This window comes from Microtus pennsylvanicus, chromosome 2, assembly GCF_037038515.1.
Source record: "Microtus pennsylvanicus isolate mMicPen1 chromosome 2, mMicPen1.hap1, whole genome shotgun sequence".
In the NCBI taxonomy this organism is placed as follows: Eukaryota; Metazoa; Chordata; class Mammalia; order Rodentia; family Cricetidae; genus Microtus; species Microtus pennsylvanicus.
The window spans coordinates 108,873,507-108,896,735 of record NC_134580.1 but is presented as its reverse complement, the minus strand read 5'-3'; the positions used below and the strand labels follow the sequence as shown (position 1 = coordinate 108,896,735).

Here is a 23,229-nt window from a genome sequence, read left to right as displayed (position 1 = left end):
TACACTTTCCTGGAACTCACTCTTTAGACCAGTCTAGCCTCGAACTCAGAGATCTGCATTCCTCAGCCTCCCAAACGCTGGGATTAAAGGCATGCACCACTACTGCCTGGCCTAGATTTATACTTATAAAGAGTGGCTTATTTTTCCTTTTACCCCATACCTCTAGATATAGGTGTCACAGACACCTCCTTGTAGAGATACAGCAATGATTCTCCACCTGTGGGTCGCGACCTCTTGGGGTCAAACACAGAGTGACATATCAGATTTTTACATTAAGATTCATACCAGCAAAATTACAGTTATGAACTATCAACAAATATACTTTAATGGTCGGGGTCCCCACAACATGAGGAGCTAGTAAAGGGTCAGTGTTAAGAAGATTGAGAATCACTGCTCCAGAGTCCAGATTTTTCATCCTCCCACAAATCCTACCTTGTTTCCTCTGCCACAGAGTGGCATAGCTCTCTGATGAGTTTGGTTTGTACCACTTTATCATGATATAAAAGGTTTGTGGAGCCAAGCGGTGGTGGCGCACACCTCTGATCCCAGCACTTGGGAGGCAGAGGCCGGTGGATCTCTGTGAGTTCAATGCTAGCCTAGTCTACAGAGCTAGTTCCAGGACAACCAGGGCTATTTGTTACACAGAGAAACCCTAGAGGTGGGGATTGAAGTTTTTCTGAGGCTAAATGTGGTGGCACAGGCCTTTAATCACAGCACTCAGGAGACAGAGGTAGGCAGATCTCTGAGTTGGCAGCCAGCCTGGTCTACACAGTAAGTTCCAGAACAGCTGGGGCTATATAGTGAGACCCTGTCTCAAGAACAAACAAAGAAAGAAAGAAAGGAAAAAGAAAGTGCCTGCTATACATGAGAACCCGAGTTTGCGTTTCCAGCACCCACATAAAAGCAAGCCCTGAGGCCCCGTCTCTGTCTAACCACAGCACAGGGGCCACCAGAATACAGGTGGGTCCCTGGAGTTCATGGCTAGTCTGTATTGCTGAATCTGAAGCCGCGAGCTCCAGTTTTAGTGAAAAACACGACCTTAAAAAGTGAGATGGAAAGTGATTGAGAAAGACACCTGATGTTGCCCACTGGCCTACACAGACACACACACCAAGAAAAGGTCCCAGAACCATGCCATAGCTCTTCCCTTCCAGTCCTCTTGGCTAGAGATGGGCCAGAAGCTCCTCGCACTTCAGAGGAGACTAGGAAACAGTACTTGGCAAAGAGAACCTGGACTATGGTGGCTGCCCAGGAGCAATCAAGATTTTGCCCCTGGGTGTGGGATTTCTCCCCCTGGGTTTGCAGGCGGGTTGTAATCAGGTAAGAGAAAGAAAAAGGAAAGGACACGGCTGCTCCTAGGCATGGTAGAGAAGTTTCCTGTCGATAAAAAGAAGACACAGTCAGAGACAGGGACTTCTGGGAGAGTCCAGAGTGGACATAACCCTGAGCCATGTGATGAGAGGGGGAAGGGAGAGGGAACCATGTGCAGCAGCCAAGAGGCCTAAAAGAAAGCAGACAAAAAGGGGCCAGGTAACCAAAGTGGTTGATTTTATATATATAGGGAAAGGTAGGTGGGGGAAGAGCAGCCCAGCTGCTGGGTTGGAGAAGTTTAGGGTAGGGGTTGAGGTACGGGCTGAGGGATGCTGGGAGAACCTGGCGGCTAGGCACCTCGGCTATTTGTCCCTGACCAGTATAAACCCTGTTACCAATGGTCTAGGGGCACAATGTTCACACCCAGGCAAACTGCCTTTCATAGAACTCAGAAGCTTGGATGCTGGGCTAGAACTTCTTTGTCACCACCTCTTACATTATCCTGTCTCCCCACCAGTGCCCTGGAGGAGTATGAGGTCTCCATTCTCTTCCACAGCTTTTCAAATAGATGGTAGCCTGGGACAGGGCCTTCTTACTACAAAGGGCTTGAGAGAATCTTCCAGCCTAGGTGGGAGGCCCTCCTAAGGGGGGGTACAAGACCATCCTGACTTACCCTCCTCCAGTCTCAGCGTCTTGCATCCATTTTTCTTTTAAAGGCTTTTCTACATAGGGTTTCTCTGTATAACAGCTCTGGCTGTGCTGGAATGTGCTTTGTAGATCACACTGGCATCGAACTCAGAGCTCTGCCTGCCACTGCCTCCCGAGTGCTGGGATTAAAGTCGTGCGCCACCATGTCCGACTTGTATCCATTTTTCTGTATCATTTATTTATTTATTTATTGGCAAGATCTCGCTACATAGCCATGGCTATCCTGGGACCCACTATGTAGACCAGGCTGGCTTCCAATTCAAGAAAATTTGCCTAAACCAGGCGGTAGTGGCCTTTAATCCCAGCATTCGGATCTCTGTGAGTTCGAGGCCAGCCTGGTCTACAAAAGCTAGTTCCAGGACAGGCTCCAAAAAACCTAGAGCAAAACCCTGTCTCGAAAAACAAAACAAAAAAGAAAAAGAAAATTTGCCCGTCTCTGCCCCCTGAGCGCCTGGATTAAAGGCATAATATGCCCAGTTCCCAGTTTCTTTTGCCAATTTTTCATCTACCCATTGCTAGTTCCTCTTCTGAAAACATAAACATTTTCACTATTGGAAATGCATCATTATCTTCATTCTATAGATGACAAACAAGGCTTTAAAAGTTTATGTGATTTTCCAAAATCATAAAATCTTGATGGTATCCTAGGATTCGAACCTGTGCACAGCTGCTCAATTACTACCAAAGTGATCCATCCAGCGTACTATTTTACCCTCTGCTCGTTCTAGGCATCCTCTTTACGTCTGACGCTAGAAAATGCCAGTGGAAAACGCTGTCTGGAGTTTTTTGAGCCTCCGCGGCTCCGGCTCCGGGACTGACGCAGGCGGAAGTAGACGGCCGCTGGCCCGGAAGTGGGCTGTGGAGCGGTTGCTGCTGGAGGGCTGTGTGTGTTGACTTACCTTTTGCGGCCCGGGACTGGAGCTGGGGCGCTACCTTTGCGGGTGTCAGGTGAGTGGGCGGCCGGAGAGGACGTGCTGCCTGCGTTCTGGCCCCGCCGACCGGTTCTCCCGGGCCTGCTCCGCCAAGGCAGTGCTTCCAAGCCGGCGACCCGGGCGCCACCCGAGAGCCCCTAGATATCTGGGCCACCTTCGCCTCTCCAAACTGCTGTGACTGAGGGCAAAAGACTTCTTTGAAAGCTGCTTTTGAGCCCTTGTGAAGTGGAGATCGTGACTGTATGTACCTCACAGGACTGTTAAACATTCTGCTCGGTCCCACTCCACATCCTAGCGTCCACGCGAAGCCCTTAGAAAGTGACTTAGCCGGTTTTGGGTGGGTCCCGAGAGCAGGTCTTTCTTTCTTCTCCCTCCGCCCCCCAGATTTTCGAGACAGGGTTTCTCTGTGTAGCCCAGGCTGTCATGGAACTCACTGTGTAGACCAAGCTGGCCTCGAACTGAGAGATCCGTCTGCCTCTGCCTCCCGAGTGCTGGAATTAAAGGCGTGTGCCACCATCGGCCGGCCGAGTCGGTGTTTCTTAACCAGCTTCTCGCCAGAAAGCATCTTGGGACGGGGTGAGGCAGTGAAACATACCTTCATTTTCTAGCACTTTCTGGTCGTACAAGCCCAAGTCGAGGTAATAGCGTTTGTCTCCTCTCTCTCCCAGGAACAGGAAATTACTGCCCCTTTTCTGTTCAAATCATGACATCTCGTTGCTCTAACTCAAGGAAGGAACTCTGCATAGGAGCCTTTCTACTTGATACATTTATGAGTCTTCTTGGGGGCTTCCTTGCTCACTCAGTGTAGACATCTGGGCTTTGCTTCATCCTGTGGAGCGCCTATCTAGGAATTTTAATGTAAAAAAGAATTGGTATTTTGTGTTCATGTTTTCTGTACTTTGCCCACACTGTGAGTACTCAAAACAGCAGCTTTCTAGCACTAGGTTCTTAGGCCTACTGCCCTCAGTTGCCACAGGCTAGCCCTAGGTGATTTAGTCCTGCTTGGTAGACCAAAATGAAATCTCACGACTACCACTTGCTTCATTTAGCTGAGAAAGCTGGGTCACTTTTGGCAGTTGTGCAGGGCTGCTGTGTCTGTATGTCTACCATACTTAGTGGTTTATTGTTTTCTGGTCCCCAATGAAGCCTTGGCATTCATTGTGTAAATAGATCAACTTAAGGTTTTTTCTTTATTTTTGTTTTCTGTGTCTGGGCGTTTTGCCTTTGTGCGTGTCTGTGCACCATGTGTCTGGCTGGAGGAGGCCAGAAGAGGATGTCAGATCTCCTGGGGCTTGAATTGTAGTTGGTTGTGAGCCAAAGTGTGGGCTGAGAGAGAAGCCAGTGCTCTTAAATATTGGGCCGTCTTTCTGACCAGTAAGTCAACTTTTTTTTTTTGTCAACTTTTATATAAAAGAATTCTGGCTTGGCGTGGTAGTGCACATCTTTAATTCCAGCACTCAGGAAATGAAGGAGGCACATCTGTGAGTTTGAGGCCATACAGGGCTATAGGAAGACTGTGCTCTCTCCACCCCTCTAAGAAAAAAAAAAACAAAAACGGAAATCTGAAGTTTCTTATTTTTGAAACCTTAAAATTGGAAAAACAGGTGAAAAACTAAAACAACAATAAAAACCTAGGTGTTTGGTTGTATGTGACTGGAATTGTTGTTGGGAATTTTCTCTCTTGTCTGTGTGGGTCTTTCTATTTATTTTTACCTGCTCTTTAGCCACCCTCTAAAGTGGAGGGAAGGGCATGGAGGCCTGTGCCTATCATCCTGTCACTGGAGTGCAAGGCCTGCCTCTGCTGGCTACTGCTAGTTCTCAAAGTCAAGCTAAATGACTGACTGAGGTGCAAATTTAACATATCAAAGTGGACCTGGCTGCCAGGTCCTCCCAGCATCCCTCAGTACACAGAGTCATCCTGGCTGCCATACCCTGCTCCTACCCTAAACTCCCAGCTTCTCTGATTTCTACATAACCTCAGCTATCTTGACTACCTACCCTTTCACTAAGGGTCCTTTTTCCTCTTAGCTGCTGCTCTTAGTTCCCACACTCCTGGCCTCTTGACTTCTACCTCTCCCCGCCCACCTGTCCCACATGGCCCTGTTCTGTCTGTCAGCCAGGTTCACTCTGGACTTCCGGGTGCTTCTCCTTATGCTCTCTTTCATGTTTACAATAAACCTCAACCCAGACCTAGGAGCAGGCATGTCTTCACCACCCCCAGCATTCAGCTGCAGAGTTGAGACCATTCTAGGATACATGAGACCCTGTCTTTTTGTTGTTGCTTGTTTGTTTGTTTAAGACATGGTTTCTTTGAGACACCTTTTCTTTGGGTAGCTCTGGTGGTTCAGGGACTCCCTCCATAGATCAGGCTGGCCCCAAACTCAAGGAGATCACCTTCCTCTGTCTCTTGAGTGCTGGGACTAAAGGCATATGCCACCACCGCCCAACTGAGACCCTGTCTTAAAGACGGATGGTTTGTGCTAGATTTGGACTCCCCTCCCCCCAGCTTTGATTTTCTTTTGGCTTGGTTCATAGACCCTTCCCTTGACCTCTGCAGTTTGCAGTGTGCCTTAACCTTCCTAGACTACTGGTACATGGGAGCAGAAGGGAAGAAACAACCTAGTTAACATCTCACTGACAGCTCAGGGTCATTACTGTCAGTTTATAAGCCTTTGTGGCTTTAAATTTTGGTAAACTCCCATCAGGAGACTTTAGCCCCTAGAAAAAGTTAGGAGCTAAGGCTGTAGTAAGCCTAGCATTGATGAGGCCTTGAGTTTGATTACTAACACTGCAAAAGAGAAAAGACAGTATGAGAATGAGTAGTTGGTAATTTGTATATACTAAATGTGTCATACGCTTAATTGACTTACAGTTACCACGGCTGCCCTTTTCTGCCCGGTTCCCTTTTTCTAACTTCTGGACTGTGGTTTAAGATGGCCTTGCTGAGGCATGTATCTGGAAGATAAAAAGGTAAGACTTCTGGCTTCTGTGTTATCACATCGTCTGGGTGGTTGAGCAGTGCCTTTTGGAGATGCCAACACCGTGAAGCTGTGCTGTGGTCTATTAGCGGCCCTAAGGAGGAGATAGAGAGGAGGATATATTTAGAAAATTGAAACTAGGCAGGGAGCTTAGTGCAGTGACGTCAGGTTGGAGCCTTTAATTAGGAGCCAGGAATTAGTTAATTAATTGATTTTCAGCTTTCTCGTTTGTGCTCTGGGAAACCTCGGGGAAAGAAAAGTTAACTAACTCCCTCAGCCTGTTTTCTCTACCTAGCAGCAATCTCCTTTGCAATGCTCTTCTTCCCTGCCCTCTTACTCTGCCTCTTCTCTTCTTCCCTACTTTTTTCTTCTCTTAAAGACAGGCGATCTTGCTGTATAACCCTGGCTAGCTGGGAGCTTGCTGTATAGACCGGGCTGGCCTCAAAACCACAGAGCTTTACCTGCCCCTGCCTTCTAAATACTGGGATTAAAGTTGTGCACCACTAGACTTGGCTTGTCGTTGTTTTTGGTTTCTCTGTATAACAGCCCTGGCTTTCCTGGATCTCACTCTGTAGACCAGGCTGACCTTGAATTCACACAGATCTGCGAGCTTTTGCCTCCCAAGTTCTGGGATTAAGACCTGCACCACCACGCCTAGTTAGACTTGGCTTCTGTTTTTGAGACAGGGTCACATGTATTCTAGCCTGGCTTCAAACTCAGTGTATAGTTAAGGATGACCGTGACTCCTGCTTTCACCTCACAAGTGCTAGGGTTACAGGCGTGCACCACCACACCTCTAACATACGTATTTTGTAAATTTAAGTTTTGTTGAAGTTGTGCTTGTTTGTGATTTAAATAGTTCAATAGAACTTGTGACACTGTCAGTTCTTTCCAGTTTCTTCCCCCACTTTTGTTCCCCAAAATCGTTTTCAACAGTCTGTTCCTTTTGGTATTTGTTGGTTTCTTTTTCTTTGAGGTTTGATTTAGTATTTTAGCATCATGATTAAGAGAAGTCTTAGAGCAGCTGCTTTCGTATACATTTGTATTGCGTTTCCTTCCTCTCTTCCTTCCAGCTTTTATGTGGCACTGGGTAGTGAACGCAGGGCTTCTGTATGGCAGGCAACGAACAATTACTGAGCTACACCCACGGGCTCTTTTTATTGTTTTTGTTTTTAGATTTATTTTATGTGTATGAGTGTTTTGCCTAAATGAATGTATATGCACTACATGCTCTCCTGGTACCCACAGAAGTTAGAAGAGGGCATCAGACCTTCTGGAACTGGAGTTATAGGTGGTTGTCAGCCACTTTGATGGTACTGGGAGTTGAACCCTGGTCCTCCAAAAGAGCAGCAAGTGCTTTTAACAGTGTTGTTGTTTTGAGACTGGACTCACTCACTATGTTGCCCAGGTAGAATTTTGTATCTCTTCTCAGCATCCTGAGTACCTGAGATTTCAGGTATGAGCCATCATATAGCTAGTGTTGCTCACTCTCCATCTCTCTCTCTCTGTTTTGATTTTAAACAAAGACTCTTAATTTTATTTTACTTCTATTTATGTATATATGTGTGAGTAAGTGCCATGTGTATGTGTGTGCCTGCCAAGGCCAGCAAGCACATCCCTCCCTTACGGATGTTTCTGAGCTGAACTCAGATCCTTGTAATCATGGAGCCATCTCTCCAGACCCCTCCCTCCTTTTTTTTAAAAAATATTTATTTATTTATTTATTATGTATACAATATTCTTTCTGCGTTATGCCTGCAGGCCAGAAGAGGGCACCAGACCTTATTATAGATGGTTGTGAGCCACCATGTGGCTGCTGGGAATTGAACTCAGGACCTTTGGAAGAGCAGGCAATGCTCTTAACCACTGAGCCATCTCTCCAGCCCCTGCTTCAAACTCTTTAAGTGCTGGGGTTATATGCAGACTACAGCTGTAATGTATACCTGGCAATAATTTCTGTTAGTGTTCTTACTGGCTTATTTTTCTGTCAGTCTGTCCATCCCTAGATTATCAATTGGATGTTCCTTTCCCAGACACTGCCCATGCCCATGCATCTCTTGCAGCATGCACTGCTTGTGCTTTTTGTCTGGCCACAGCTCTTGTCCTGGGATCTTTCCTCTGTTTTTACTATGAGTTTTCTCTTTTTTTCTCTCCTGTGTTGAGCTCTTAAATATTTTTGTTTATCCGTTTGTTAATTTGGAAAGTCTGTTTAGTTTAGACTAGCCTTGAACATGTGTCAGTCCTGCCTGGGGTTACAGGTATGTGTAGGTATGTGCCACCTCACTGAATTTAAAACTAAAACTCTCCCTCCTGAGACAGGGTCTTACTGCATAGCCCTGGCCTAGAACTTGCTGTGTGGATTAGGCTGGCTTCAAATTCAGATTGATGTACATCCTTTTGTGTGTGTGTGTGTGTGTGTGTGTGTGTGTGTGTGTGTGTGTGTGTGACAGGGTTTCTCTGTAGCTTTTTTTAAAATATTTATTTATTTATTATGTATACAATATTCTGTCTGTATGCCTGAAGGCCAGAAGAGGGTGCCAGACCTCTTTACAGATGGTTGTGAGCCACCATGTGGTTGCTGGGAATTGAACTCAGGACCTTTGGAAGAGCAGACAATGCTCTTAACCACTGAGCCATCTCTCCAGCCCTCTCTGTAGCTTTGAAGGCTGTCTAGGAACTTCCTTAGTAGACCAGGCTGGCCTTGAACTCACAGAGATCTGCCTGCCTCTGCCTCCCAAGTGCTGGGATTAAAAGCGTGTACCACCACCCGGGCGCATTTCAAAACTTAACTCTTTTTAAATTTTCCTTTAAATTTATTTTATGTTACATGTATAAATGTTTTGCCTGCATGTATGTTTATGGACCATGCACATGCCTGGCGTCCTCAATGTTCAGAAAAGAGTATCAGATCGTCTGGAACTGGACTCACTGGAACCGAGACACCATTGTGGGTGCTGGGAAATGAACTAGGGTCCTATGCAAGAGCAAGTGTTCTTAAACACTGAGCCAACTTTCTTAAAACTGTTTATTTATTTATTTATTTATTTGATGTGTGTGTATATGTGCTTTGTTGTGTTTTGTTTTTGTGAGATAAGGTCTCTCTGTAGCTCTGGCTATCCTGGAATTCACTGTGTACTAGCCTTGAACTCAGAGACTTCGTACCTCTGCCTCCCAAGTGCACCTGTTCTTTTTTTTTTTTTAATTTTCGAGACAGGGTTTCTCCGTAACTTTTGGTTCCTGTCCTGGAACTAGCTCTTGTAGACCAGGCTGGCCTCAAACTTACAGAGATCCGCCTGCCTCGGCCCCCAAGTGCTGGGATTAAAGGCGTGCGCCACCACCGCCCGGCTGTACCTATTCTTTTTTAGAATTATTTTATTTCATGTGCCCACATATTTTCCCAGCTTGTATGTTTATGTATCATGTTCATGCAGTGCCCGCAGAGCCCAGAGGAGGGCATCAGAGCCCCTGGAACTGGAATCACAGATGGTTGTGAGCCATGTGGGTTCTGGGAATCCCTGGTCTGCAAGACTGATCTGCTTGAGCAGGTAAACTGCTCTGGAGGAGCAGCCAGTGCTCTCAATCACTGCGCCACTCTCCAGTCCCTCGGCCACGAGACGTCTTCATGTTTCCTTCTCAAATATCTCCTGCCAACTTTCAGGTCTTTTATTGTCCTCTTTCTTTGATTTTAGAATGTTCTGCGAAACCCATTCTTTCATATAGTTGTCAGTCCTTTTGTCTTCTCTTTATTCTTTTTATAAGTAGGGTGAACTGTAGTGATAACTGGAACGCGAGGATGTGATAGGCAGGAGATGCCCTTGAGCTGACCCAGTGACTCTAACTCCTGGCATCTGGAAATCTGGAGAGTCGCTTCTTCAGCCCTGCCCCCAAATCTGGACCTCTGCTTTCTAAATTGTATTGCGGTCTCTGTATTCTAGTAGTGTGGCCTTTGGAGTCTGAGAGCAAGCTCTACTCAGTCCTTTGGCTCTGTACCATATGAAAGATTTCTTTTTTTCTTGTGAGAATTTCCTTAATCTTATAAAATCTCTTACTTATAAATAATATGGAAATAATAAACCTACCTTATTGTTAGAATGAGAACTAAGCAGGATGTGGTGGTACACGCCTTTAATTCTAGGACTAGGAAGGCAGAGGCAGGTGGATCTCTCCCAAGTTCCAGACCTGCCAGGACTGCGTCATGAGATCCTGTCTCAGAAAGTTAAAGGGGAGGTGGGGGTTGATGCATATCAAATAGTTCATTTAGGACTCTAAGCCTTGAAGGGAGAGGAGGAAACTAGAGAGGATAATGGTGGGGAGAACGACAGATTGTATGTTGTCTCGTGCAGAATCTAGACTATCCATGAAAGCAGGATGTTTGGGAGATGGCTCGGTGAGTAAAGTGCTTGACCCACAAGCCTGAGGGCCCAAGTTTGGATCCCCAGAACCTTCATAATAATAATGAAAAAAAAAAGCTGGATATGAAGTGTCACGTGCCTGTAGTCCTAGCCTTCTTGGGAGGTGGAGGCTGGAGCATACCCTGGGCTCACTGACCAGTCTAGCCAGTTGTGACCCTCAGATTCAGTGACAGATCCTGTCTCAAAAATAAAGTGTTGAGCCATGGAGGAAGACACCAGATTGAGCTCATCTCCACATGTGTACAACACATACAAGACGAATGGGGACAAGAAAATATAGTGGCGGGTGTGTGTGTGAATGTGAACAGTATGTAATGATGTACAAAAACAGACATGTCATAAATAAAACCTTTTATTTCGGTCATCGAAATGGTTAAAGGCACTTTTTACCAATCCTGGCAATCTGAGTTTAATCCATAGGATCTTCATGGCAGAAGAAAACTGACTCCTACAAGTTGTCTTGTGATCTTCACACATGTGCCATGGTATGTGTGTCTCCACATACACAAACACACATTAAGTAAAAAATTGTAAAAATAATTATGTTTTAAAAATTTAAAAACCTATTGTTTATTAACGCAAATTTTAATTAGGACAAGGAAAAAAGATAGCATTGGTACAGAAGAGACCCTAAAATAGTCGGGGCTCTTGTTATTTTCATCTTAGAACTTAATTTCGTTTGTTATCTTTGTTTTGAGACGGGGTTTCATGTAGCCACAGCCTTCTATTTACTTATTTTATGTGTTTGGGTGTTTTGTTTGCATGTATGTTTGTGCACTGTGTCCCTGTAGAGGCCAGAAGAGGGTATTGGATCCCTGGGACTGGAATTATAGATGGTTGTAAGCCACCATGTGGGTGCTGGGAATTGAACCTCAGATCTTCTGGAAGAGCTAACTGATGAGTTAACTCTCCAGCCCAGCCTTCTTCTTCTTCTTCTTTTTTTAATTAATATTTATTTATTTATTATGTATACAATATTCTGTCTGTGTGTCTGCCTGCAGGCCAGGAGAGGGCACCAGACCCCATTACAGATGGTTGTAAGCCACCATGTGGTTGCTGGGAATTGAACTCAGGACCTTTGGAAGAGCAGGCAATGCTCTTAACCTCTGAGCCATCTCTCCAGCTCCCCAGCCTTCTTTTTTTTTAAGATGAAAGTCTGAGTATGGAATCATTGCTAAGCTAGAACTACGTAGGCAATGTTTGCCTCAACTCACAGAGATCCCCTGCCTCTGCCCTCTCAGTGCTGAGATTACAGATGTGCATTGCCATGTCCAGTTATAGAGGTAATCCCCTCCCTTTTTTTTTCCTTTTGTTTTTGTTTTGAGACAAGGTCCCTTTATATAGCCCTGACTGTCCTAGAACTCTATGTAGACTAGGCTGGCCTTAAACTCACAGAGATCCACCTGCCTCTGCCACTTAAGTGCTGGGATCAAAGGTGTATACCACCATGCCTGGCTTATAAAGGTAATTAAAAAAATTTTTTTTTCTATGGGCTGGAGAGATGGCTCAGTGGTTAAGAGCATTGCCTGCTCTTCCAAAGGTCCTGAGTTCAATTCCCGGCAACCACATGGTGGCTCACAACCATCTGTAATGAGGTCTGGTGCCTTCTTCTGGCCTGCAGTCACACACACAGAATATTGTATACATAATAAATAAATAAATAAATATTTAAAAAAAGAAGAAGAAAAAAATATTAAAAAATTTTTTTTTCTAGTTTATTTCTTTTTATCTTTTGCTTGCATGTATGTGTGTGTGGTGTGTTCATGCCTAGTGCCCACAGAAGCCAACAGAGGATGTCAGATCCACTGTGAGCCACCATGGGTCTTGACAGCTAAACCTGGGTCCTCTATTAAGATCAGCAAATGCACTTAACCATTGTTTTATAGAGAGGTGATTTTTTTTTTTTATTTATTTTTTTTTTTTTTTTATTTTTTGGTTTTTTCGAGACAGGGTTTCTCTGTAGCTTTGGAGCCTGTCCTGGAACTCCCTTGGTAGACCAGGCTGGCCTCGAACTCACAGAGATCCGCCTGTCTCTGCCTCCCAAGTGCTGGGATTACAGGAGTGCGCCACCACCGCCCGGCTGAGAGGTGATTTTTAAAAATTACTGTTTATTGGTCTAGGGATAGAGCTCATTTGGTCAAGTGTGTGTTTAGTATGCAGGAGGCTCTGGGTTCAATCCCCAACACCTCATAAGATAGGCATTGTAGCACACACTTGTAATTCAAGCATTAGGAGTGGGAGGTAGGACACTCAGAAGGTCAGGCCATCTTCAACTACATAGTGAATTTGATAGTAGCCTGAATGACATCACCCATTCTCAGAAAACAGACAAGCAAAAACCCCTAGAAATGAACATTTATAAACTAGATATAACAGCACATGCCTGTATTAGCAGGTGAAGGAAGCAAGATCGTAGGCTTGAGGCCAGCGTGTGTTTTATAAAATCTTACTTGGAAAAAATAAACAAATACAAACAAAAATAACTGCAGAGGTGATTTAAAAGTAAATGGGGGGGGGCGGGAAAGACGGGAGTTTGATTCCCAGCACCCATATGGCAGCTCAAAAGAACCTATGAACTCTAGCTTCATCCAGGGGATCTGACTGCTCTGCCCTTGTAGATACACACACACACACACACCCCTATATAATTAAAAATTTATATATATATATATATATATAAAAGTAAACAGGATTTGTTGTTAATTGCTGTGTTCTTTCTTATTAACAGTTTTAGTTGCAGTTAATGTGTGGTCTGCAGCAGAGGACTGTGAGCTGTTTCCGTAAAGAGCCAGATAAGAAACATTTTATGTGGGCTGGAGAGATGGTTCAGAGAGATTAAGAGCACTGACTGCTCTCCAGAAGAGTTCAATTCCCAGCAGCCAGACACATGGTGGCTCACAGCCATCTGTAATGAGATCTGGTGCCCTCTTCTGGCCTGCAGGCAGAACATTGTATACATAATAAATAATACTAATAATAAAGAAACACTTTATGTTTTACAGCCATACAGTCTCTGAGACGGTTACTTACTCGGTTCTTGTATTGAGAAAGCTAACACAGACATGAGATATGTCCAGATAAAGCTTTACTTGTGAAAACCAGGCACAGGGCTTAATTTGGGCCTAAGGATGTAGTTTGGGATCACTTGAGCAGTTGAAGCTGGGCACATAAAACACCAAATGTAGCCCCAGGTGTGGTGGTGCACACCTTTTGCCCCAGCATTAGGGACTTGGAGACAGGTGGAGCTCTAAATTCAATCCAAGTTCACTATAGTCTACCTAATGAGTGCCAGGGCCACATAGTGAGATCCTGTCTTAAAAGGAACCCAGTGTATAAAATTAGAACATTCATTCCTCTCTCTCAGAGAAAGAAACCTGGTAGGCAGAATAAAGTCCTTTGGCCTGCCCTTCAGTCCTGGCTCTTTATGGACTCTAGAAAGAAGAGACTGCATGAAAAAAGGAAATAGAAAAGGAATGGACATCACTGGTCCTGGGTTTTGGCACCAGTTGAATTAAAAAATAAATAAATAAAAAGGAAAGGACATTGCAGAGGGTGCAGAGAGACTGGGAGCAAGATGCAGAGTCAGTGAGAAAAACACACAGACTTCTTGTCCAAGGGATGAAAGCTTCTTTGTTATTTTTTCTTGTTCTACTCTATTCTTTTTTGCTTCGTTCATCTAGTCTGGTGTTCCCCTTCTGTGTCTTTCCTGATGTCTTCCGCTAACTACTTCCTGATGTCTTCTTCTGCAGCTTCCCTTCTATATCTTTCCTGGTGTTTTCATTCTCTCATGACTTTATTGTTTCCCTTATAGCTTATGTACTGCAGCAAAGTCTCTCAAGCAGTATAAAAATTACAGTGGTTACATTCTGTTTTCCAAGTAAATGATTACAATGAATACCAGTAAAACATGTTTTCCATATCCCTTACATCATTTAAACATTTTATGTATTACAGGTAAAAAACAAGTTGTCCCAAGAACCCACATACATTCATACTCAAGCAATTTGTTATAATTAACAGAGGGCAAACAAACAAGGTATTTTTCTCAGCTAGTTCTTTTGCTGACAGGCTGCATTTTTGGTTACAAAGAAAGGGTCAATCACTTTATAACTTATCTTAAAAGGTAATCTTTTTTTATTTTTTTCTGAGACAGAGTTTCTCTGTAGCTTTGGAGCCTGTCCTGGAACTAGCTCTTGTAGACCAGGCTGACCTCAGACTCAGAGATCCGCCTGCCTCTGCTTCTTGAGTGCTGGGATTAAAGCCACCACCACCCAGCTCAAAAGGTGATCTTATAAAAATCTTAAGAATCACAAATCTAAATGTTTGTATAAGAAAAAAAAATCAGTCATCTCTACTTTAAATCCTCAAGGTGCATACCCACTCATCAACAGTTTTTATATCAGGAAGCTGAGGGCAGAAATGGGTACAAGGAATTAGTCACCTTTGATCACCAACCCATCCTAGCCAGCGTTAGCCAGGCTGCCATTGTTTTGTTCTCTGACCTCAGGGAGTCCCTTGCTCAACTGTTTGTCTTTCTAAACTTTAAATTGTTCCCCAAGATTTTCTACCTCAAAGCCATTAACAAAAACATCTTACCCTAACCTTACTAACAATTCTACATGTCTAAATTCTTTCTAAGGGTGGTGGTTGAATCATTAATTTGCCCCAGCAGCAATGCTTGGAAAAAATCTGTCACTATTATTTTAAGTACCAGTAACACTGCCCAGTGAAGGACTAGACACCCACTGAGAGTTTTCATACAACCCATAGGAGGTTATGAGGGACGTGGTGACCACTAGGGCAACCGTGAGAGCTATGCTCAATAACAGCATGAGGAGGTCCTCAGGACTCATAGTCCTTGGGGCTCTGCTTCTCCAAGGCTCACTCAGGTGTGGCTTTACCAACTGTCCAGCTGTGTTCATGAGTTTAATGTTGGCTGTTGGTCCTCTTGTATGGACCCTGATGGGACATGACTGCTTTTATGTATGGTTGAGGAGAAAGTTTATTATAGATAAAAAGGGGGAGCATTGCCAGAGGCAGAGACATATAGAAGAGTCCAGAGTGGACTTTACCCTGAGCCATGTGAGGAGGCAGGAAGGGGAAGGGAGAAATGAGAGGGGGAAACCAGGTGCAGCAGCCAAGAGGGCAAAAGGTTTCAAGAAGAGCAGGTAACCGAAATGTCTGGATTATATAGGGAGGAGCCTCTGGGGGGAAGTGCAACCAGTCTCTGACCTGGAGAAGTTTAGGGTGGGGGGGTGTACCAGCCAGGAGGACCCTGAACAGGTAGGGACTGAGGGATGCTGAGAAAATCTAGTGGCCAAGTGTGCTTTGATATGTTAAGTAGGCACCTCAGCCGGTTGTCCAGGGTTTGAGACCTAACAGGCTAAAAGCACAGAGGAAGAGATTTCAGATCATTCATGAAAATTCTGCAGCAGTAACCCTCTATGGTCCATTGATTGACTGCTTACATCCCTTTGGACTTTGCTAGTAAGTATATATAAAAAAAAAGAATGTGCATTGAAGAAAGAAAGAATATGAACAGGAGAGATGACTCGGCAGTTAACAGGACTTGCTGCTCCTACAGAGGACTACAGCTCCAGAGGACCCAGCACCTTGCCTCCACCACACACAAATGGTGCACAGACGTAGAAGCAGGCAAAGCACCCATATACATACAATGAAAAGATAAATCTTTTGCTATTTTGTTTTTTTGGGTTTTTTTAATATTTATTTATTATGTACACAATATTCTGTCTGTATGTATGACTGCAGGCCAGAAGAGGGCACCAGACCTCATTACAGATGGTTGTGAGCCACCATGTGGTTGCTGAGAATTGAACTCAGGACCTTTGGAAGAACAGGCAATGCTCTTAACCTCTGAGCCATCTCTCCAGCCCTGCTATTTTGTTTTTGAGACAGAACCTCATCATGTCACCCTGGCTGTCCTGAAACCCACTATGTAGACCAGCATGGCCTCAAACTCAGAGAGATACACTTTCCTATGTCTTCTGAATGCTAGGAATAAAGTCATGTGCCACCATACCTGGCAGGAATATATATATATATATATATATATATATATATATATATATATATATATATATATATATATATATATATATATATATATATTGTGAAGAGGAGGTAGAGAAATACGGGAGAGTCACTTTCATGGCCTGCTCATTTTTTTTTTTCCATGGGAGGAAAATGAAAATTGTACTGCTTCTAGCCAAGTGAGGACCTAATTAGTGCCTGGTTCAGTGGCAGCATTGCCCGTCTGCCTCCTCCAGAGGAGTCTCGTGCTGTCTCTGGACTGGTCAGCAGGACAGTTCTGTGACCTGGGATTCTTTGGACCTTGAAGCACAGCTTTGACTCTTTTCTACCTATGGACCAGCGGTGCCCAGGCTTCTGAACTTTGCTTCCGCCCACTCCATGTGTGAGTTTCTGAGTCTGCTTCCCAGCTCCTGATGATCTGTGCTAGTGATCCAAACTCTGTGACGAGCACCCACCTGCAACCCCAGCATCTAGGGAGTAGACTGGGGCAGAAATCCTATGAATTTGAGGCCAGTCTAAGCTACATAAGACCACTCAGAAACCAGAGCAGCCTAAAGAGGGTACTCAGCCCTTCCTAAGAGGAATAGCACCCAGATGCCAGGGCTCTATAGTTGAGCTTGTACTGAAAGGATTGTGAGGGTTACTGTGGTTATAATTCTTTAAAGCTAAGTAAGGGACTGGAGATGGTCAACCTTCTGAGTAGCTGAGATTACAGTCCTCCATGCCAGCATTAAAGTTTCCCAAAGCAGTGCCTGGAGTTCAGGATTTCTCCTGTGTTTTCTTCATATCCTCTAAAATGAAAGGCCTCCTTATTTAGATTTTGTTGACTTTTCTTAGTCCCTGATCCTTCCTACTGGAAAGAATCATCTCGGAGTTGAATTGGAATTTTCTGCTTAGTTCTGTCATTCACATTTCTACTTAACCCTAGCTTATTTCCATTCTAAAACTGGACCTCGCCAGGCGGTGGTGGCTCACGCCTTTAATCCCAGCACTTGGGAGGCAGAGGCAGGCAGATCTCTGTGAGTTCGAGACCAGCCTGGTCTACAAGAGCTAGTTCCAGGACAGGCTCCAAAACCACAGAGAAACCCTGTCTCGAAAAAAAAAAAAAAAAAAAAACCAAAAAAAACCCCTGGACCTCAGTCGGATGTAGTGATCTGAGTCTTTATCCCAGCACTTGTGAGAGAGAGAGACACAGGAAGACGATCTCTGTGAGTTCTAGGCCAGCCAAGACTACGTAGTGAGACCATGTTTCAAAAAAAAAACCTTGACCTAGAAGAATAGAATCACAAAGTGCCTGTTGTGGGCTGGAGAGATGGCTCAGCAGTTCAGAGCACTGCCTGCTCTTCCAGACATCCGGAGTTCAATTCCCAGTGCCCACATGGCTGCTCATAGTCATGTATAACTGTAGTCCCATGGGATCTGATGCCCTCTTCTGGTATGCAAAACACCCATGAAAATAAAATAAAGAAATGGAATGAGTTGCCTACTTTTACTCCCCGCTTCCTTTTGGAAATCTGCCTTCCCCATCTTGTCCTTCCGTACAAGGAAGTGATTTATATCAAGCTGCAGTCTAGAAACCACCTAATGATGCTTCTGATACGAAGTTTTCTGGTTTGCAAAGCACAGAGTTTGTCCTTTACACTTGATGGCTTGTGCTTTGGGCATTCACTAACCTTGAGCATACTTGCATGGACAGTAGTACAACCTGCATCTTTTTATCTTTTGTTCCTTTTGCGTTTTGAGATGAGGCCTTAGAAGATAGTCCTGACTGGCCTGAAACTCCCATAGTTCTTCTTGCCTCTGCTTCTTAAGTATTGCTTTTAAAGGGTGTGTACCACCATGCGTGGCTGTACCTATTTCTTATAACGTGTAAATGTTGTGTTATAGGTAGAAGCCACTCATTCTTCATCTACCCTTTTTTCAGTATCTGGCACCAATTCTGGCCCCACCATTTGTGGCCCACGACTCTTGTGGTGTGCTGAAGATTTACAGGCAGTTTCTGTGGACCACCTCTCTGTTCGTCTCTAAGCAAGCGCCACATAGACAAGAACTTGCCTAATCACACGTGTGAGGACTGTGCTCTGACTGCCAAAAAGATCAGTACAGACTCCAGAATGGCAGCCACTCTCAAGTTGTTAAGACTTTTAAAATACCAAGCATCTTGTAATCCTTCTGCCTACTGTGCAGCCCAAAGCATGGCATATTGGAATATGGAAAACATCATTCATCATGGGGGACAGAACCTTCCTGAACATAATAGCTCCTGCCATCCTGCCCGAGAAGTTAAGAACATTGGTGATATCACCTTGTCTCAGAGAATCTGCACAACCAGCAGTGCCCACCTGGGTTTGGAAATCAACAAAGCTTTTGCCCCTAAAGCCAACACATTGCATCCAGACAAACCTAGTGCCGAAAGAGTTGGTAAAGAGGATGTAGAGGTTTTTGATGCCTTCGGAGGAACCCGAGTATTCTTAAAGCTAAGGCCAGAGTACCAGCTTCACAGCTATAACAGGTCTGAGACTCGCCAACCCCTGTCTGTTTCAGAAGGTGGACTAATTTTGCACAAAGTCGGAGTTTATCAAAATAAACTCCCGCCAGAAGTCATTACTACTTACTTTTGTAAGCTGAGCTCTCTGCCAGTGGAACAGCATTCTGGTTTGCTGTCCAGTAAGAGCTTTGCGTTGCTCTGCCAACTGAGTGTGAAAAACATTCAGCTCTTTGATACCTCAGATCTGATCAGCATTTTGAAAGCCTTTGTTGATTTACGAATCCCTCTCTCCCCTTCCATGCTAGATGTGTATGAAACCAGGTTTTGCCGTCAGGTGTGGGAGATGAATCTGGACCAGCTTCTCCTGGTTGCTGATCTTTGGCGGAACTTAGGCCACAGAGTGCCTCGTTTTTTAAATTTTTTTTTTAGTTACCTTCATTTACACTGGAAAGAGCTCTCCTTGTCTCAGCTGATTCACTTGATTTATATTATAGGTGAAAATCGTCAGGTACCACAGGACCTAATGCAGAAACTGGAATCACTGATCCTTAAGTATATCGATCTGGTAAATTTGGAGGAGATTGGTACAATCTGTTTGGGTTTTTTTAAATCAAGTAGTAATCTCTCTGAATTTGTCATGCGGAAAATTGGTGACCTGGCTTGTGCTAACATGCAGCATGTCAGCAGCCACACCTTAGTTCACATCCTGAAAATGTTCCGCTTCACTCATGTAGAACACGTGAATTTCATGAAGCGGTTTGGAGAAATTGCTCCTCAGCGAATTCCTTCCTTGGGGGTTCAGGGTGTTATGCACCTCACTCTTGCCTGCTCGGCCTTACGCATCCTGGATGAAAGAGTAATGAATGCAGTAGCTACCTCTTTGCCTCCAAGGGTAGCACACTGTCGAAGTAAAGACGTTGCCAAAATTCTGTGGTCGTTTGGAACGCTGAACTATAAGCCACCCAACACAGAAGAATTTTATTCCAGTCTGATAAATGAAATCCGCAGGAAGATGCCTGAATTCAGCCGGTACCCAGAGCATCTTCTGACCTGCCTGCTTGGCCTGGCATTTTCTGAATACTTTCCGACTGAGTTCATCAATGTTGCTCTGAGTCCAGAGTTTGTCAGATTAGCTCAAGAGAGTAGTAAGTTTGAACTCACGAAGGAACTGTATACACTTGATGGTACAGTTGCCATTGAGTGTCCAGATTATAAGGGCAGTCGTCTTAATCCTTACCTTCAGCAAGAGGCATCTGTAATGCTGTGGAATTTAGCATGCAAGGATATGAGGTCAAAACCGGAGTTCCTAGAAGCTCTCTCTTTACTTGAGACCATGTTAGGTGGCCCTCAGTACATCAAGCACCATATGATTTTGCCTCACACCCGGTCTTCTGACTTAGAGGTTCAGCTTGATGCTAACATGAAGCCATTACCAATTAACAGTGAAGTGACACCAACGGAAGATGCAGCCCGATTACAGTTTAAGCAGGTGGGAGTCAGCCTTACAGATGATTTGATGAATCGGTTGCTAAAGGGAAAAGCCAAGAGATATCTCCAGGGGGAAACTGAATTAGAGACTGGCCAGCCACCTGTGGAGTTAAGAAAGAAGACAGCCGGACCCTTAGTGGACTCTGCGTGCAGTGTGCCAGATAGATCGGGGAATGTGGGAACAGATGGACTGTGCCCTATAGCCCACATTCAGCCCCCACTAGTGAAGCTAGCTATTCAGTTTACAAACAAGAATCAGTATTGCTATGGTACCAGGGATCTGCTTGGACTGCACAATATGAAGAGGAGGCAGCTGGTTCGAATTGGGTACCGCGTGGTGGAATTATCTTACTGGGAGTGGCTTCCACTACTGAAACGGACTCGCTTAGAAAAGCTAGCATACCTCCATGAGAAAGTGTTCACCTCTGCTCTCTGAAAGGCCTTCACGGGCATTTCTGCTCATAAACGCAATAGGTGCACACCCTACACCTGTAGGTTGAGCATCTTTAACCAGAAAATCAAAGTCAGAAATGTTCTAAAATCTGAAACTGAGTACTGACAAATCTCAAATCAGGAATATTCAAGTGGTAGTCCATGCAGATACTTTAGACTTGAAATCTGAAACACCTCTGGTCCTAAGTATTTGATAGAGGGATTCTCAACCTGTCTTCCAATCAAGTAATTATAAAAGTCAGAATGTAGGTGGATAATGAAACCATCTATTGAGTAGCTGTTGGTATACTCTTCTCTGTTGTAGAGCCTGTAGCTATAATGCTACTACAGAGTGTGTCTAACCTATGGTAGTGGCAAGCTGCTGTAGTTGTATATTTTGCTCAGAATAAATAAGCATCTTCAAAATGACCTTGTGCCACAAAATCTTATGCATTTTTTTCTTTATCTGTTAACCTTAAGTTACAGTTATTTTGAGGTGGTGTTTTGTTTCTGTTTTAATTCCTATTACGTCGGTGCGTGTACACTGGGAACCAGACTTGGGTTTTCTGCAAGAGTAGTAAGCACTCTCCCCCCGCCTTTTGGTATTTCTCTGTATCACAGCTCTGGTTGTCTTGGAACTTTCTCTGTAGGCCAGGCTGGCCTTGAACTCAACCTCACTTGGATCCATCTGCCTATGCCTCCTGAGTGCCGGGACTAAAGGCACGTGCAAACACCACCTCCTGACTTGTTTTTGTTTTTGAGATGGGGTCTTTCTATAGCCCTGGCTATCTTGGAACTCCCTGCGTTATCTACTTTCCTCTGCCTCCCAAGGGCTGCTTTTAAAAGGCTAGTGCCACTATGTTTAGCCACTGGGACAGTCTTAAGTCTGAAAAAAAAAATCATTGTTTATCTGAAGCAGTTTAATAAGTTGTTTGTTAAGTCTGGAAACACAGATGGTACACAACTGGTATCTTGGGGTTTAGGGTCACAGAGGAGATCTGAATGAAATTGTGTTAAGTTAGGATTCAGTAGGCAGAGATTTAAGTTGAAAAATTCAAGTGAAACTTAAGAGCACATGAAATAAGGCCCTGAAGAGAAGTGACAAGGTCAGGGTCAAATTTGCCTCCTCGGCTTACTCAGGACCCCACAGAGTTTTCATCCAGAGTTACTAAAGCACTGTTATCTTGATAGCCGTTGTTAATCTTGATAGTTTTCTAAGAGGAAAAACTACTCATGTTTTTTTTCCCCCCGAAGAGCAAAAGCGGGGCTAAGAATGTGAGTCAGTGACCGTGTGTTTGCCACGCGTATGTGAGGTGCTGGGTTTGATCCCCACCACAAATATAAAACTGTTCACATGTCCCTCCTATAGTGTCTCAAACACTAAGCCTTTGACTTGCCTGCACATAGCATCAAGTTGTAGGTATCTTTTAGGCTCATACCTGAGTTTGGTCTTTCTCTCCTGGTGGGCATTGTATGGAAAAGGCTAGGAGAGCTGTCTTTCATTTTAACTTGCTCTGAAAACTGTTGCAAGTCACACTTTCTTGGATGGACAGGTAACTCAGTTTAGAGATTATAAGAAGTACTGTGTGTCTTTAAAAGCTAAAGTGTCCAATTTCTGAAATTGCTCACTGCTGCGGTGTTTCACCTACTGTAAGGTTAAGTGCTTTTCCAGGATTTGACAGATAGCCCCACCTCCCCGCTCGCCTGTTTGTACCTTCTCTTTTAAAACACATGTATCTTCTAGAATTACTTCCCATTACATTCTTGTAAAACTCAGAAGTTCCATTGTGTAAGTCATCTACTTCTGTGTAGGCCCCAAATGGGTGTTGAAGTGCTCCGAGTGTCATGGTCACCCTAATCTCTTCCAAAGTAGCTCTTTATGCTTCTCCACCTCCAGGTTTTGAACCTCAGCAACAAAAAGTCAGTGTGATTGCTTCAAGCTCTGGGGCACACAGACAGCTACCTTTTAGAGACGATGACTCATCCTGTTTGCCCAGGACTTTCCCCACTTCAGAATTGACAGTCCCATATTACAGAAAGTCCCTCAGTCCTGGATAGAGCAGTACCTAGTAGACAGATAATTCCTCTTGACAACTCCCTTCCTAAGCCTGAGCACAGGAAGGCAGAAGAAACAGATTTGTCCCTACCCAGAGTATGGATGTAGCTGCTCAGTCCTTACACCTGTGAGAATCCAGTCCAGAGTTTAATTATTTACCTCAACTTTATAAGTACAGAAAGGAAAACATCCCAAACTTAACTGTCCAGTCTAGTTAATTTCTACATAACTCACATTCCAAACTATGTGTGCATTCCTAGATGGAGTGGTTTTGTTTTTGTGGTGCTGGGGATCTAACACTTGAGGCAAGTGTCCCCCCTTTTGAAGACAGACTCACCATGTAGCCCAGTCTGACCTTGAACTCTAAATT

The 23,229-nt window shown here is 44.3% G+C and overlaps 2 protein-coding genes across 7 annotated transcripts in view; both read left to right on the top strand.

Moving 5' to 3' along the window:
* Positions 1 to 2,872: 2,872 nt before the first annotated feature.
* Ubox5 (U-box domain containing 5) overlaps positions 2,873 to 23,229 on the top strand; it is a 41,745-nt gene continuing 21,388 nt past the window's right edge. For 2 of the 6 annotated variants that reach the window (XM_075962182.1, XM_075962179.1), the window contains exon 1: positions 2,873 to 2,967. The gene's annotated coding sequence lies outside the window, so the exon portion shown is untranslated. Of the gene's footprint in view, positions 2,968 to 5,820; positions 5,922 to 23,229 lie in introns of those variants that run through there. The other 4 variants (XM_075962178.1, XM_075962177.1, XM_075962180.1 and 1 more) reach the window with 3 other exon arrangements.
* Positions 5,831 to 21,233, top strand: Fastkd5 (FAST kinase domains 5). Its single transcript, XM_075962184.1, has 2 exons — positions 5,831 to 5,921; positions 18,320 to 21,233. The coding sequence occupies exon 2, from the start codon at positions 18,510 to 18,512 to the stop codon at positions 20,805 to 20,807; it is 2,298 nt and encodes a 765-aa protein (XP_075818299.1). The 5' UTR covers positions 5,831 to 5,921; positions 18,320 to 18,509; the 3' UTR covers positions 20,808 to 21,233.